Source organism: Bufo gargarizans, chromosome 8, assembly GCF_014858855.1.
Source record: "Bufo gargarizans isolate SCDJY-AF-19 chromosome 8, ASM1485885v1, whole genome shotgun sequence".
NCBI classification, from domain to species: Eukaryota; Metazoa; Chordata; class Amphibia; order Anura; family Bufonidae; genus Bufo; species Bufo gargarizans.
In genome coordinates, this window is record NC_058087.1 from 198,882,717 (window position 1) to 198,899,895 (window position 17,179).

Below are 17,179 nucleotides of genomic sequence, written 5' to 3' on the forward strand. Positions count from 1 at the left end.
CGCCATCCTCCAGCATCAGTACACTCACCACCCAGTGGTATGCCGCCATCCTCACAGCATCAGTACACTCACCACCAGTGTATGCCGCCATCCTCCAGCATCAGTACACTCACCACCAGTGTATGCCGCCATCCTCCAGCATCAGTACACTCACCACCAGTGTATGCCGCCATCCTCCAGCATCAGTACAACTCACCACCAGTGTATGCCGCCATCCTCCAGCATCAGTACACTCACACCATTGTATGCCGCCATCCTCCAGCATCAGTACACTCCCACCAGTGTATGCCGCCATCCTCCAGCATCAGTAGCACTCACCCCAGTGTATGCCTGCCATGCCTCCAGCATCATACACTCCGCACCAGGTGTATGCCGTACATCCTCCAGCATCAGTACAATCACCACCAGTGTATGCCGCCATCCTCCAGCATCAGTACACTCACCACCAGTGTATGCCGCCATCCTCCAGCATCAGTACACTCACCACCAGTGTATGCCGCCATCCTCCATGATCAGTACACTCACCACCAGTGTATGCCGCCATCCTCCAGCATCAGTACACTCACCACCAGTGTATGCCGCCATCCTCCAGCATCAGTACACTCACCACCAGTGTATGCCGCCATCCTCCAGCATCAGTACACTCACCACCAGTGTATGCCTCCATCCTCCAGCATCAGTACACTCACCACCAGTGTATGCCGCCATCCTCCAGCATCAGTACACTCACCACCAGTGTATGCCGCCATCCTCCATTATCAGTACACTCACCACCAGTGTATGCCGCCATCCTCCAGCATCAGTACACTCACCACCAGTGTATGCCGCCATCCTCCAGCATCAGTAACACTCACCACCAGTGTATGCCGCCATCCTCCAGCATCAGTACACTCACCACCAGTGTATGCCGCCATCCTCCAGCATCAGTACACTCACCACACAGTGTATGCCGCCATCCTCCAGCATCGTACACTCACCACCAGTGTATGCCGCCATCCTCCAGCATCAGTACACTCACCACCAGTGTATGCCGCCATCCTCCAGCATCAGTACACTCACCACCAGTGTATGCCGCCATCCTCCAGCATCAGTACACTCACCACCAGTGTATGCCGCCATCCTCCAGCATCAGTACACTCACCACCAGTGTATGCCGCCATCCTCCAGCATCAGTACACTCACCACCAGTGTATGCCGCCATTCCAGCATCAGTACACTCACCACCAGTGTATGCCGCCATCCTCCAGCATCAGTACACTCACCACCAGTGTATGCCGCCATCCTCCAGCATCAGTACACTCACCACCAGTGTATGCCGCCATCCTCCAGCATCAGTACACTCACCACCAGTGTATGCCGCCATCCTCCAGCATCAGTACACTCACCACCAGTGTATGCCGCCATCCTCCAGCATCAGTACACTCACCACCAGTGTATGCCGCCATCCTCCAGCATCAGTACACTCACCACCAGTGTATGCCGCCATCCTCCAGCATCAGTACACTCACCACCAGTGTATGCCGCCATCCTCCAGCATCAGTACCCACCACCAGTGTATGCCGCCATCCTCCAGCATCAGTACACTCACCACCAGTGTATGCCGCCATCCTCCAGCATCAGTACACTCACCACCAGTGTATGCCGCCATCCTCCAGCATCAGTACACTCACCACCAGTGTATGCCGCCATCCTCCAGCATCAGTACACTCACCACCAGTGTATGCCGCCGTCCTCCTGCACCAGTACACTCACCACCAGTGTATGCCGCCATCCTCCGCATCAGTACACTCACAAACCAGTGTATGCCGCCATCCCTCACTCAGTACACTCACCTACCAGTGTATGCGCCATCTCCAGCATCATACACTCACCACCAGTGTATGCCGCCAATCCTCCAGCATCAGTACACTCACCACCAGTGTAGGCCGCCATCCTCCAGCATCAGTACACTCACCACCAGTGTATGCCGCCATCCTCCAGCATCAGTACACTCTCCCCCCCCCCCCCCCCACCAGTGTATGCCGCCAGTCCTCAGCATCAGTACACTCACCACCAGTGTATGCCGCCATCCTCCAGCATCAGTACACTCACCACCAGTGTATGCCGCCATCCTCCAGCAGCAGTACACTCACCACCAGTGTATGCCGCCATCCTCCAGCATCAGTACACTCACCACCAGTGTATGCCGCCATCCTCCAGCATCAGTACACTCACCACCAGTGTATGCCGCCATCCTCCAGCATCAGTACACTCACCACCAGTGTATGCCGCCATCCTCCTGCACAGTACACTCACCACCAGTGTATGCCGCCATCCTCCAGCATCAGTACACTCACCCCAGTGTATGCCGCCATCCTCCAGCATCAGTACACTCACCACCAGTGTATGCCGCCATCCTCCAGCATCAGTACACTCACCACCAGTGTATGCCGCCATCCTCCAGCATCAGTACACTCACCACCAGTGTATGCCGCCATCCTCCAGCATCAGTACACTCACCACCAGTGTATGCCGCCATCCTCCTCCAGTATCAGTCACTCACACCAGTGTATGCCGCCATCCTCCAGCATCAGTACACTCACCACCAGTGTATGCCGCCATCCTCCAGCATCAGTACACTCACCACCAGTGTATGCCGCCATCCTCCAGCATCAGTACACTCACCACCAGTGTATGCCGCCATCCTCCAGCATCAGTACACTCACCACCAGTGTATGTCCGCCATCCTCCAGCATCAGTACACTCACCACCAGTGTATGTCCGCCATCCTCCTGCATCAGTACACTCACCACCAGTGTATGCCGCCATTCTCCAGCATCAGTACACTCACCACCAGTGTATGCCGCCATCCTCCTGCATCAGTACACTCACCACCAGTGTATGCCGCCATCCTCCAGCATCAGTACACTCACCACCAGTGTATGCCGCCATCCTCCGCATCAGTACACTCACCACCAGTGTATGCCGCCATCCTCCAGCATCAGTACACTCACCACCAGTGTATGCCGCCATCCTCCAGCATCAGTACACTCACCACCAGTGTATGCGCCATCCTCCAGTATCAGTACACTCACCACAGTGTATGCCGCCATCCTCCAGATCAGTACACTCACCCCCAGTGTATGCCGCCATTCCTCCAGCATCAGTACACTCACCACCAGTGTATGCCGCCATCCTCCAGTCATCAGTACACTCACCACCAGTGTATGTCGCCATCCCCCAGCATCAGTACACTCACCCCCAGTGTATGCCGCCATCCACCTGCATCAGTACACTCACCCCCAGTGTATGCCGCCATTCCTCCAGCATCAGTACACTCACCACCAGTGTATGCCGCCATCCTCCAGTATCAGTACACTCACCCCCAGTGTATGCCGCCATCCTCCAGCATCAGTACACTCACCCCCAGTGTATGCCGCCATCCTCCAGCATCAGTACACTCACCACCAGTGTATGCCGCCATCCTCCAGTATCAGTACACTCACCACCAGTGTATGTCGCCATCCCCCAGCATCAGTACACTCACCACCAGTGTATGCCGCCATCCCCCAGCATCAGTACACTCACCCCCAGTGTATTTTAAGAATCTGTTATAAGGTTATAATTAGTCAGACTGAATCCAGTGCTCACAATGTTGTCAGTTGTCAGAAGCCTTTTAATCAGAGATCTCAGTGATACAGAATAGAACAGATCAGTGGAGACCGGAGCCGCCAGTCAGGGAGTCGGTGGCTTCTCTACTATTATATATAGATATAGCAGTGGTGGCGGATAACTACAACCCCCAACATCCAATCTACAATTCACCAGAAGCAGAAGAAAATGACGTGGAGGTGACGCCTACTGCAGCCGCCATTCATGTAGTCGTATGAAGATAGCGCTGCTTCTAAGGCGTCGGGCCCTGTGCGCTCCACTTTTGCCAGAAATATTTCTACCGGTTCCATGGCCAAAACGAACGTTTTTTCCGTTCTTCCGCTCTTATCCGTTCTTCCTCTCTTCTCCATTCTTCCGCTCTTCTCCGTTCTGCCTCTCTTTCCCGTTCTGCCTCTCTTTTCCGTTCTGCCTCTCTTTCCCGTTCTTCCTCTCTTCTCCGTTCTGCCTCTCTCTTCTCCTGGTCAGCGTTATGTATGAAGTCCAGCATGAACTTCTTTCTTTCCACCCATTCTTTCCGGGCGTCTCTTCCTTTTGTCAGCCGGTATCTGACTCCGTCCAGGGCTATCTTAAGGATGGTCAGGATGTCCTTGGTTCTCCGCAGGGTTTTGATCTGGTCTTTCTCGGTGTAGTTCTCTATCGCTATAACATCATCGGCTGTCATCTGCCTGAACTTATTCTCAAGTTCAATGAAATTTCCGCTCTCCTTTTTGGTGATGACAACGATGGGGGCGACTCCTGCAAGAGACACAGAGGTGACCAGATGTTGTGTGTGTGACAACCTGACAACTACCATAACCAGTGCCACAGATTCCACAACTGAAGACTCTCCCGATACGGCCGCCCTGTCTGGTTACTCAGACCTGTACACTGTATTGACTTAAGGAGGTAAGATCATTCCAGACCCTTCCCACCAACCACTCCCCCCTACCCCCAGTAAGCACACAAAACCTGAATCCTTGGTGGAGAGGCCATAGCAGCCGTTTATTAAATAACAATATTGTATCCAACATTATTATAATGCAGACATGAGATATACATATATGCAGACATAGGCGTGCGCAGCCTATTACATACACCCTGTATGTATGTATGTGTATATATATATGTTATATCCACAGATCCTCCATAACAGTGTGTCAATTTTTATTGTACTAACCTACTACTGGTACTTAAAAGACAAGCTTTCAAGAGTTTTCCTTTCTTCCTCGGTACGCTTGAGTATTGAGAAATAATCTATTCCTAAGGGTGGGCTTACATCTGCGTTATGCCATTCCGTTATAGGTCCGTTCCAAACGGAATATATAATGGAATGGCCAGATGGAATGCAAAACGGAAACCTTTAAGAGGCATTCCGTTTTGCTCTGTCCTAATAGAAGTTTATGAGAAAGCATAACCGATCCGTCTGGGTCCCGTTATGCTGTTATCCTGTCGACAGGACTTTGTTTTCCGTCTTGCATAACGGGAACCGGACGGATCCGTTTTGATTCCCATAGACTTCTATTAGGACGGAGAGCAAATGGGATGCCTCCTGCAGAGTCTGCACTGTACGAGAGAGACTGCTATAGTGGCTGTGAAGGGAATAGTTGCAGAGCACAATGACCGCCCCAGAGCCTTTCTGCTGCCTGACCGACCGTATGCTGCCACAGCGCCAGCCCAGCCTGCAGGACATCAGAGAGGCCTGGGGGCCACATTACAGCGCCAGCCTGCAGGACATCAGAGGGGCCTGGGGGCCACATTACAGCACCACTACATTTATTTATCAAAAAGCATCATACATAGCTAAAAACAAAACAAAAAAACATTTTTTTTACTGTCCCTTTAAACAAAAGCCAGAATATAAATAAAAGACAAAAAAAAAACAATTTACTTACAAAAGAAGCTATTCAGTCGTCTGCTGTGCCGTCCTCCGCTTGCTTCCGCAGATTCTTTCCCCTCCTTTCTGTCTCTCCTCAGTGCGCAGGCGCACTGTTATGGGGGCTCTGTGGGTGACGCACTGTTATGGGGGATCTGTGGGTGACACACTGTTATGGGGGGATCTGTGGATGACACACTGTTATGGGGGCTCTGTGGGTGACGCACTGTTATGGGGGATCTGTGGGTGACACACTGTTATGGGGGATCTGTGGGTGACACACTGTTATGGGGGATCTGTGGGTGACACACTGTTATGGGGGATCTGTGGATGACACACTGTTATGGGGGATCTGTGTATGACGCACTGTTATGGGGGATCTGTGGGTGACACACTGTTATGGGGGCTCTGTGGGTGACACACTGTTATGGGGGCTCTGTGGGTGACGCACTGTTATGGGGGATCTGTGGGTGACACACTGTTATGGGGGATCTGTGGGTGACACACTGTTATGGGGGATCTGTGGGTGACGCACTGTTATGGGGGATCTGTGTATGACGCACTGTTATGGGGGCTCTGTGGGTGACACACTGTTATGGGGGCTCTGTGGGTGACACACTGTTATGGGGGCTCTGTGGGTGACGCACTGTTATGGGGGATCTGTGGGTGACACACTGTTATGGGGGATCTGTGGGTGACACACTGTTATGGGGGCTCTGTGGGTGACACACTGTTATGGGGGCTCTGTGGATGACACACTGTTATGGGGGCTCTGTGGGTGACACAGTGTTATGGGGGATCTGTGGATGACACACTGTTATGGGGGATCTGTGTATGACGCACTGTTATGGGGGCTCTGTGTATGACGCACTGTTATGGGGGATCTGTGGGTGACACACTGTTATGGGGGATCTGTGTATGACGCACTGTTATGGGGGATCTGTGGATGACACACTGTTATGGGGGCTCTGTGGGTGACACACTGTTATGGGGGATCTGTGGGTGACACACTGTTATGGGGGATCTGTGGGTGACACACTGTTATGGGGGCTCTGTGGGTGACACACTGTTATGGGGGATCTGTGTATGACGCACTGTTATGGGGGATCTGTGGATGATGCACTGTTATGGGGGCTCTGTGGGTGACACACTGTTATGGGGGATCTGTGGGTGACGCACTGTTATGGGGGATCTGTGGATGACACACTGTTATGGGGGCTCTGTGGATGACACACTGTTATGGGGGCTCTGTGGGTGACACACTGTTATGGGGGATCTGTGGGTGACACACTGTTATGGGGGCTCTGTGGGTGACACACTGTTATGGGGGATCTGTGGATGACACACTGTTATGGGGGATCTGTGGATGACGCACTGTTATGAGGGATCTGTGGATGACGCACTGTTATGGGGACCTGTGGATGACGCACTGTTATGGGGGGAATCTGTGGATGACGCACTGTTATGGGGGCTCTGTGGATGACACACTGTTATGGGGGATCTGTGGATGACACACTGTTATGGGGGATCTGTGGGTGACACACTGTTATGGGGGATCTGTGGGTGACACACTGTTATGGGGGATCTGTGGGTGACACACTGTTATGGGGGGATCTGTGGATGACACACTGTTATGGGGGATCTGTGGGTGACACACTGTTATGGGGGATCTGTGGGTGACACACTGTTATGGGGGATCTGTGGGTGACACACTGTTATGGGGGATCTGTGGGTGACACACTGTTATGGGGGCTCTGTGGGTGACACACTGTTATGGGGGCTCTGTGGGTGACACACTGTTATGGGGGCTCTGTGGATGACACACTGTTATGGGGGATCTGTGGATGACACACTGTTATGGGGAATCTGTGGGTGACACACTGTTATGGGGGATCTGTGGGTGACACACTGTTATGGGGGGATCTGTGGATGACACACTGTTATGGGGGATCTGTGGGTGACACACTGTTATGGGGGATCTGTGGGTGACACACTGTTATGGGGGATCTGTGGGTGACACACTGTTATGGGGGCTCTGTGGGTGACACACTGTTATGGGGGCTCTGTGGGTGACACACTGTTATGGGGGCTCTGTGGGTGACACACTTATGGGGGATCTGTGGGTGACACACTGTTATGGGGGATCTGTGGGTGACACACTGTTATGGGAGATCTGTGGATGACGCACTGTTATGGGGGCTCTGTGGGTGACACACTGTTATGGGGGCTCTGTGGGTGACACACTGTTATGGGGGCTCTGTGAGTGACACACTGTTATGGGAGATCTGTGGATGACACACTGTTATGGGGGATCTGTGGATGACGCACTGTTATGAGGGATCTGTGGATGACGCACTGTTATGGGGACCTGTGGATGACGCACTGTTATGGGGGGAATCTGTGGATGACGCACTGTTATGGGGGGATCTGTGGATGACGCACTGTTATGGGGGGATCTGTGGATGACGCACTGTTATGGGGGACCTGTGGATGACGCACTGTTATGGGGGATCTGTGGGTGACACACTGTTATGAGGGATCTGTGGATGACACACTGTTATGGCGGCATCTGCGGATGACGCACTATTAAGAGGATATCGATGGATGGCACTGTCATGGGGGCATCTGTGGATGACGCACTTTTATCAACAGTGCATCATCCACAGATCCCCCCATAACAGTGTCATCCACAAATCCCCCCGTAACAGTGTCATATTCCACACAGATGCCCCCATAACAGTGTCATCCACAGACCACAGATATCCCCTTAACAGTCTATTAAGAAGATATTTGTGGAAGGCACTGTTATGGGGGTATCTATGAGGAATCTGACACAGATGTAGGGGGGGTCTGTGGTCTGTGGATGACACTGTTATGTGGGGCCAGGGGGATCTGTGGATGACACATATATAGCAGCATCTTGTGCTATATATGTGTCATCATCCACAGATCCCCCCCCCCCCATAACAGTGTCCCTGACAGTGACCCCCCAGGGGTGGAGGCCGCCGGGGTCTTATGCAAGCAAAGTGTTGTAATAAACTACTTACTGGGAGACTCCAGCTAGTAATCCACAATCATTGGGCAGGCGGCAGCGTAACATGACATCACTCCGTCACGCCGCACGCGCCTGCTCCTCCCACTTTATTAATGAAGCAGGCGGAGCAGGCGCGTGGCGTCGGAGTGAGTGACGTTACGCAGCCAGCCGCTGGGACACGGAGCATGGGAGCAGTCTGAAGAGATCATTGTCGCTGTGCGGGACAGCCGGGGCTCAAGCGGCAGTGCAGGAGGCTGAGCACGGAGGTGTGATTAGGGTGTGCCCAGGCACACCCGGCACACCCCGTGCGCACGCCTATGTATGCAAACATCAACAGTACAATGTCCCAACAGTCCCTTTGCGGAAGGATCCTAGAAGGCAACCCAAGCAAGCTGCTATCTTCACTCCTCACATCTTATCCTTTTACCCTCGGCCGCACTCTCCGACCCAAGGGCACCGAATCCTCCAGAATCCATATCTTCCTCTACCCCTGGTGGCCTTTTAGCCCAACAGGAGCCCCCCAGCTTTCAGCTTACCAAACCACATAAGATGCACGCTCCAACGTGTCATGCACCTAATAAAACGTAGAATTGCCTTCCAGGACCCCCCGTTAACCTGCCATCGACGCACATAGGAGACACCTCACCTATGGACGTCCCGCCAAACCCTGAACGCGGACTCCAAACCCTCCTGAAGCCCCAGCGCCCACAAGTCCATCCCAATCTCGTTAAGATGAACCCCATCAGCCCTGAGGAATTGAGGTGACGCAACCTCCAATTCCCGGTGACGCACCACCAAACCGCCCTGCCGCCGCACAAAGCGCCCCACCTCCTTGTTCACCTTCGCACGCGCCTTGTTAATGCGATCCACGGACCTCGCAAAACGCCATGAACTCCTTGCCACCACATCAGACCACACGACCAGCAAATCCGGGAACTCCTCAGCCAAACGCAGCAAACCCAACTTCACATCACGTATGACATCCCTCGAGCGGCGAACACCCAAATCGTTCCCGCCCACATGCAGAACCACAATGTCAGGGCACCTGTCCAGGGAAGCATATTCATGGAATACCGGCAACACACGCCCCCACAGCATACCCCGCACGCCAATCCACCGGACCTGCAAGTCCTCCGGCCGGAACCCCAACTGCCGCCCGTTCCTCCGCACGTCCGCTCTCAACGCTCCCCAATACACATAAGAATGGCCCAAAATCCAGGCCAAACAAGAAGGCGAACCTGAAAACAAACAAAAGAAATTAGCACCCAAACCAACAATAACAAATTACATGCAATCAACACACCCCCACCCACCGACCTTATAACATATGTGGACGAATATAGGAACGAAAGCAAGCGGACTCCCCCCTGCCAATCCTCCTAATGGCCTCGTCCCCCAAACCCCATCTAGCGGCTTCAGTCGCCGCCCCAATACGAAATGAATGAGACGCAAACCCACTCGCCTCATAACCCGCCGCTGTCAAACATTTCCGGAAAACCGCAATAAATTGATAACGAGACAAAGCCGAACCGTCCACATGAACCAGCAAAAGGCACCATAACCACATGACCCCGACGCGTCCGTGAACAATTCCAAATCAACATTAGAAATGGGCGCCTCCATCCAAACAGAACGACCATTAAATTCCTTCAAAAAACGCTCCCACACTTCCAAATCCGCACACACCTCACCCCCCAACCGCACAAAATGAAAGGGAGCCTTCACACCCGCCGTGGCCCTGGACAAACGCCTACAAAAAACCCGCCCCATGGGCAAAATCCTACAAGCAAAGTTCAATTTGCCCAAAACTGACTGCACACGTCTGAGCCGCACCTTCCTCGCCTTACGCAAAAAACCCACCTCACTACACAAATCAACCACCTTATCCTCGGGCAGCCTACACTCCATAGCCACACTATCAATCACGATCCCCAAAAACTTCACAGTTGTAGATGGACCCTCCGTCTTCTCCCTCGCTAACGGAACCCCAAATCTCTCCGCCACCCACTCCATGGTATGCAACAACACTGAGCACACCCTTGACCCCGCCGGGCCTAAAAACAAAAAGTCGTCCAGGTAATGCAACACTGAACTCCATCCCGCCTCTCGCCGCACCACCCACTCCAAAAAAGAACTAAACATTTCAAACAACGAACACGAAATCGCACACCCCATGGGTAAGCAACAATCCACAAAAAACCGCCCCTCCCACTTAAAACCAAGCAAACGAAAACTATCTGGATGAATCGGCAACAGGCGAAACGCCGCCTCAATATCAGTCTTAGCCAACAAAGTCCCTTGCCCAAAACGCCGCACCCACCTAATCGCCTCGTCAAATGACGTGTACGACACGGAGCACAAAACCTCATCAATTCCGTCATTCACGGAACCCCCAGCCGGGTAAGACAAGTTGTGAATGAGCCGAAATTTGTTAGGTTCCTTCTTAGGGACTACGCCCAAAGGCGAAACCCACAAATCCGGCAAAGGACATTCCACAAAGGGGCCCACCACCCTACCGGCAGCCACCTCCTTCGCAATCTTATCAGACACAACCTCAGGACGCTGCAACGCGGAAGCCAAATTACGCGCCGCAACCACCAAACCCACCGCTGTGCACGGAATCCGAAAACCGGCCAACAACACTGCCGCCGCCTCCCTATTTGGATAGCTCTCTAGAAACGGCTCCATCACTTCCACCCTCACCGGGGTCACCCCTCTTCTGCGTGACCTCCAATCCCCTCCCTCTACCGCGCTTGAAACACCGCGCAAAACTATGGGCGCCCCCACAACCGGAACACTCATGCTTGAAACGGCACTCCGAAAGATACTTGCAGTGTCCCTCATTGAACTGCCAGCAACATCCCCTTTTGCTCCCTCCAGCCGCTTCGGACGCCGAGGGACCCCCGGCCGCCCCACGAAAGGGCTGGCTAGCCCCTTTTGGCGCCGCCATCAACCGCATCCACAGACCAATGTCCTTATGATCCCAACGAATACTAGGCCTAACCGCCTTCCTCTGGCGAAACTGCTCATCGTACCTGAGCCACGCCACCCCACCATATGTCCGATACGCTTCCCCTATGGCATCCATATAGCAAAAAAGGGCCGAACAGTGCTCAGGCACCTTTTCCCCCACCACACTGGCAAAAATAGCAAAAGCCTGCAGCCAATTAAAAAACGTACGCGGAATCAACCTGTACCTCCGCTTCTCCTCCTCCTCCTTTTTACTCTCATCTGGCTTTCCCCTATCCAAATTAAATTTGTCCAAAGGAAGTAACGAGAATATCTCGACATACTCGTCCTTCCAAATCTTCTCCCTGACTTCACTCTTCAAATGAGCCCCCAACGGCCCCTCGAAGCACACATATACCTCCCCTTTCGCAGCATCCGCCAACCGAACCTCGTCCACGGCAGCCCCTTTACCGCCTCCACTCCCGGCAGCCTCAACCACCGCAGACCCTGCCCCCATGACAGGGGTGTCACCAACTCCCTCCCCACTTAAACGCACCCCCTCCCCAACCGCCGGCGCAGCAGCCCAAACGGCGGCCGGAGACGACCCCGCCCCAGTCTTCCACCGCGACAATAACGACCACATACCCGTCAACAATTCGTGAGCCAACCCCTCCTCCCCTGGCACCGAAGTCCCACCCCCCCAACAGGAACCGGACACGACGTCCCCTCACCTGGCTGTCCCTGGGGCATCCTCCCAGCAGCCGCCGACCTCACCGATGTTCCTCTCTGCGTCGACCCAGCCGAGGACCTGGACGTCGAGGGACACGCGCCGTCCGCATCATCCATCCGACCACCGAACTCCCACGCCTCCTGGCTGACTTCTCCTTCCTCCAATGACCGATCGGCCGAGAAACCCCCGCCAGAATCCACGTGGCGTGGTTGCGCTGGCGCCAACTCCCTGCACGCCGACCCACCGTCAAGTGGCCGCTGCGAAACTCCCGATCCAAGGACATCCCGCCCCAGCACCACAGCCTGTCCACTGCGAGCCGCAACTTGCAATCCTGCAGAAAAAACGTTAACGTGCTGCACCGTGGGTGGAACGAAGTCCAGTCCTCCAGCCAGCGCATCACTCAGCAAACTTCTGCCTGGTACAGAGGACCGACCAGCAGGTGGCAGCATGGCATCACTCCTTAGACCACTGCCTGATACCAAGGATCGACCAGCAGGTGGCGACATAGAAGACCTCCTCAGCCCTCTGCCTGGTGCCGAGGACTGACCAGCAGGTGGCAGCACCTCCTCATTCCCCTCACTGCTGCCTGGTACCGCATACCTACCAGCAGGTGGCGATGTTCCAGCACCCTCCCGACGAGACCGCACTTCAGAAGCCTGCCGCCGTCCCTCAGACCCGGACCTTGATGCCGCTCGCCGCCTCCTGGAATCATCCCCAGCTGCCTGGCCACCACCGGAGGTAAGTGAGGCCGCATCCGCATGTCTCCCATCCCTGCTGCTGCCGCCGGTCACACTTACAGACCGCTGCGCCGCCCGCTGTGCCATGTCGGATCCGCCGACCGCCAGGCCCGCACCAGACACCAGCGCAGCCGCATCAGGCCGGCCTCCTCCATCGCTGCCGGACCCACTATCAGCCCGGCCGCCCTACCGCACATCGCGCCGAACCACAGGACCGCCGCGTACCTGCCTGGACACTTCCCCCTTCCAGTCAATTTCCACTGCGCTACGTCTGCGCCTCGCTCCGCTGTCATACATACTGTATATTTACTGGATTTATTTTAGAAGCTTCCTACAAGATAACTGGGGTTTTATTCGCCGCGGTCAGGTCTCCGGTCAGGTGGACCTCTTTCCTGATAACGGTTTTTGGAAATGTTATCAGTTGCCCCGTAGATTGTAGCAGGTGTTGGACCTTGTGCTCCACATATGTGTTTCTTTGTTATCGGTATCTTAGTTTCCTGATTTTTATCTGAATTCTGGATGTTTTCCATGTTCTTTCAGATGTGGGGGAGACATTCATGTTGTTGAGGAAGGCTTTAGATATATGCATGCGAACACGTGTGTGCATGTGGAGGGAAGTGTTGGATTTAAATATATATGCATGTATATTGGCCCTTTTGCATGGGTCGGTCCAGGTGGTAGGTGTATATTTAGAGGTGTATGTATACCCCTTGTCAGCATACATCTCTATGTATATAATATATGTATAGGTGGGCTTATAGCTGCCCGTTCAGACCCCCTGTTTTATATATATATACAGGTCCTTCTAAAAAAAATTAGCATATTGTGATAAAGTTCATTATTTTCTGTAATGTGCTGATAAACATTAGACTTTCATATATTGTAGATTCATTACACACAACTGAAGTAGTTCAAGCCTTTTATTGTTTTAATATTGATGATTTTGGCCACAGCTCATGAAAACCCCAAATTCCTATCTAAAAAAATTGAGGCACTGCTGAGGTGTTATGGAGGCCCAGGATGCTTCGATGCGGCGTGGCATGGAGGCATCAGCCTGTGGCCCTGCTGAGGTGTTATGGAGGCCCAGGATGCTTCACTGCGGCGTGGCATGGAGGCAATCAGCCGGTGGCACTGCTGAGGTGTTATGGAGGCCCAAGAGGCTGCAATGCGGTGTGGCATGGAGGCATCAGCCTGTGGCACTGCTGAGGTGTTATGGAGGCCCAGGAGGCTTCAATGCGGCGTGGCATGGAGGCATCAGCCTGTGGCCCTGCTGAGGTGTTATGGAGGCCCAGGATGCTTCACTGCGGCGTGGCATGGAGGCAATCAGCCGGTGGCACTGCTGAGGTGTTATGGAGGCCCAGGAGGCTGCAATGCGGTGTGGCATGGAGGCATCAGCCTGTGGCACTGCTGAGGTGTTATGGAGGCCCAGGAGGCTTCAATGCGGCGTGGCATGGAGGCAATCAGCCTGTGGCACTGCTGAGGTGTTATGGAGGCCCAGGAGGCTTCACTGCGGCGTGGCATGGAGGCAATCAGCCTGTGGCACTGCTGAGGTGTTATGGAGGCCCAGGAGGCTTCAATGCGGCGTGGCATGGAGGCAATCAGCCTGTTGCCCTGCTGAGGTGTTATGGAGGCCCAAGAGGCTGCAATGCGGTGTGGCATGGAGGCAATCAGCCTGTTGCCCTGCTGAGGTGTTATGGAGGCCCAAGGAGGCTGCAATGCGGTGTGGCATGGAGGCATCAGCCTGTGGCCCTGCTGAGGTGTTATGGAGGCCCAGGAGCTTCAATGCGGCGTGGCATGGAGGCAATCAGCCTGTGGCACTGCTGAGGTATTATGGAGGCCCAGGAGGCTGCAATGCGGTGTGGCATGGAGGCAATCAGCCGGTGGCACTGCTGAGGTGTTATGGAGGCCCAAGAGGCTGCAATGCGGTGTGGCATGGAGGCATCAGCCTGTGGCCCTGCTGAGGTATTATGGAGGCCCAGGAGGCTTCACTGCGGCGTGGCATGGAGGCAATCAGCCTGTGGCACTGCTGAGGTGTTATGGAGGCCCAGGAGGCTTCAATGCGGCGTGGCATGGAGGCAATCAGCCTGTGGCACTGCTGAGGTGTTATGGAGGCCCAGGATGCTTCAATGCGGCGTGGCATGAAGGCAATCAGCCTGTGGCACTGCTGAGGTGTTATGGAGGCCCAGGAGGCTTCAATGCGGCGTGGCATGAAGGCAATCAGCCTGTGGCACTGCTGAGGTGTTATGGAGGCCCAGGAGGCTTCAATGCGGTGTGGCATGGAGGCAATCAGCCTGTGGCACTGCTGAGGTGTTGTGGAGGCCCAGGATGCTTCGATAGCAGCGTGGCATGGAGGCAATCAGCCTGTGGCCCTGCTGAGGTGTTATGGAGGCCCAGGATGCTTCAATGCGGCGTGGCATGGAGGCAATCAGCCTGTGGCACTGCTGAGGTGTTATGGAGGCCCAGGAGGCTTCGATAGCGGCCTTAAGCTCATCCAGAGTGTTGGGTCTTGCGTCTCTCAACTTTCTCTTCCCAATATCCCACAGATTCTCTATGGGGTTCAGGTCAGGAGAGTTGGCAGGCCAGTTGAGCCCAGTAATGCCATGGTCAGTAAACCAGTTACCAGTGGTTTTGGCGCTGTGAGCAGGTGCCAGGTCGTGCTGAAACATGACATCTTCATCTCCATAAAGCTTTTCAGCAGATGGAAGCATGAAGTGCTCCAAAATCTCCTGATAGCGGCTGCATTGCTCCTGCCCTTGATAAAACACAGTGGACCAACACCAGCAGCTGACGTGGCCCCCAGACCATCACTGACTGTGGGGACTTGACACTGGACTTCAGGCATTTTGGCATTTCCCTCTCCCCAGTCTTCCTCCAGACTCTGGCACCTTGATTTCCGAATGACATGCAACAGTCCAGTGCTGCTTCTCTGTGGCCCAGGTCAGGCGCTTCTGCCGCTGTTTCTGGGGCATGCGGCACCTGTAGCCCATTTCCTGCACACGCCTGTACACGGGGGCTCTGGATGTCTCTACTCCAGACTCAGTCCACTGCTTCCGCAGGTCCCCAAGGTCTGGAATCGCTCCTTCTCCACAATCTTCCTCAGGGTCCGGTCACCTCTTCTCGTTGTGCAGCGTTTTCTGCCACACTTTTTCCTTCCCACAGACTTCCCACTGAGGGGCCTTGATACAGCGCTCTGGGAACAGCCTATTCCTTCAGACATGTCTTTCTGTGTCTTACCCTCCTGCTTGAGGGGGTCAATGATGGCCTTCTGGACAGCAGTCAGGTCGGCAGTCTGACCCATGATTGCCGTTTGGAGTAATGAACCCGGCTGGGAGTTTGTAAAAGCCTCAGGAATCTTTTGCAGGTGTTTAGAGGTAATTAGCTGATTCAGATGATTAGGTTAATGGCTCGTTTAGAGAACCTTTTCATGATATGCTAATTTTTTGAGATAGGAATTTTGGGTTTTCATGAGCTGTGGCCAAAATCATCAATATTACAACAATAAAAGGCTTGAACTACTTCAGTTGTGTGTAATGAATCTACAATATATGAAAGTCTAATGTTTATCAGCACATTACAGAAAATAAAGCAATGGCCGGACTGAGGGGGGGGCGGAGCCACCTTTAGGGGAGGCCTCCATGACGGGGGTTTGGTTAGTGAGCCAGGGGGGAGGGAGGGTCAGCTTAGGGGCAAGGGGATGGCTAGAATTAGGGTAGCGGGTAGGATAGGTCAGTTTGAGCTGGGGGGGTGGGGTTAAGGGGTTAAATAGGGTAGGAGGAGAGAGACAGGGCGCCATTTTAGGAGGACAGGAGAAGCTAGCTTACCACGATGCAGGGTCTGGAAGCCATGTTAGGCGAGTTGCGGGCGGCGGCTGAGGTGAGGGGCCCAGCGTGGGCTCAGGAGCAGATTCAGCGGCTGCTGAGGGGGCCGAGGGAGGTGTCCGTTTCGCCTCCCTCTTCTTGTTTACGGCCGCGGCGGGCCAGGCCGCCGGCGCGCTTTTCTCCAGCGGCTTCCCCCCCTCGGGCTCAGCGCCGGATTAGGAGCCCCTCTAGGGACCCTCCACGTCGGGTGCCGCCGACTCCAGCTACCTCCAGGCCCCGACGTGGGAGGAATCCTCAGTGTAGGCGGAGCCTGGTGGGTGGTCGGGCCCGGCCATCCACTCCAGCAAGCGGAGTCGGCGTGGGAGCGGGACCAGGCACTGCGGGCGCCTCTGTAACCCCTGGCACAGG

The 17,179-nt window shown here is 54.4% G+C and overlaps 1 protein-coding gene across 1 annotated transcript in view; it reads right to left on the minus strand.

Annotated features, from left to right (window-relative positions):
- Nucleotides 1-3,637: 3,637 nt before the first annotated feature.
- Nucleotides 3,638-17,179, minus strand: part of LOC122944370 (eukaryotic translation initiation factor 3 subunit A-like) — a 117,490-nt gene continuing 103,948 nt past the window's right edge. The window contains exon 5 of the mRNA XM_044302566.1: nucleotides 3,638-4,386. Within this exon, the coding sequence (XP_044158501.1) occupies nucleotides 3,929-4,386 (458 nt within the window). The 3' untranslated portion in view covers nucleotides 3,638-3,928. The remainder of the gene's footprint in view (nucleotides 4,387-17,179) is intronic.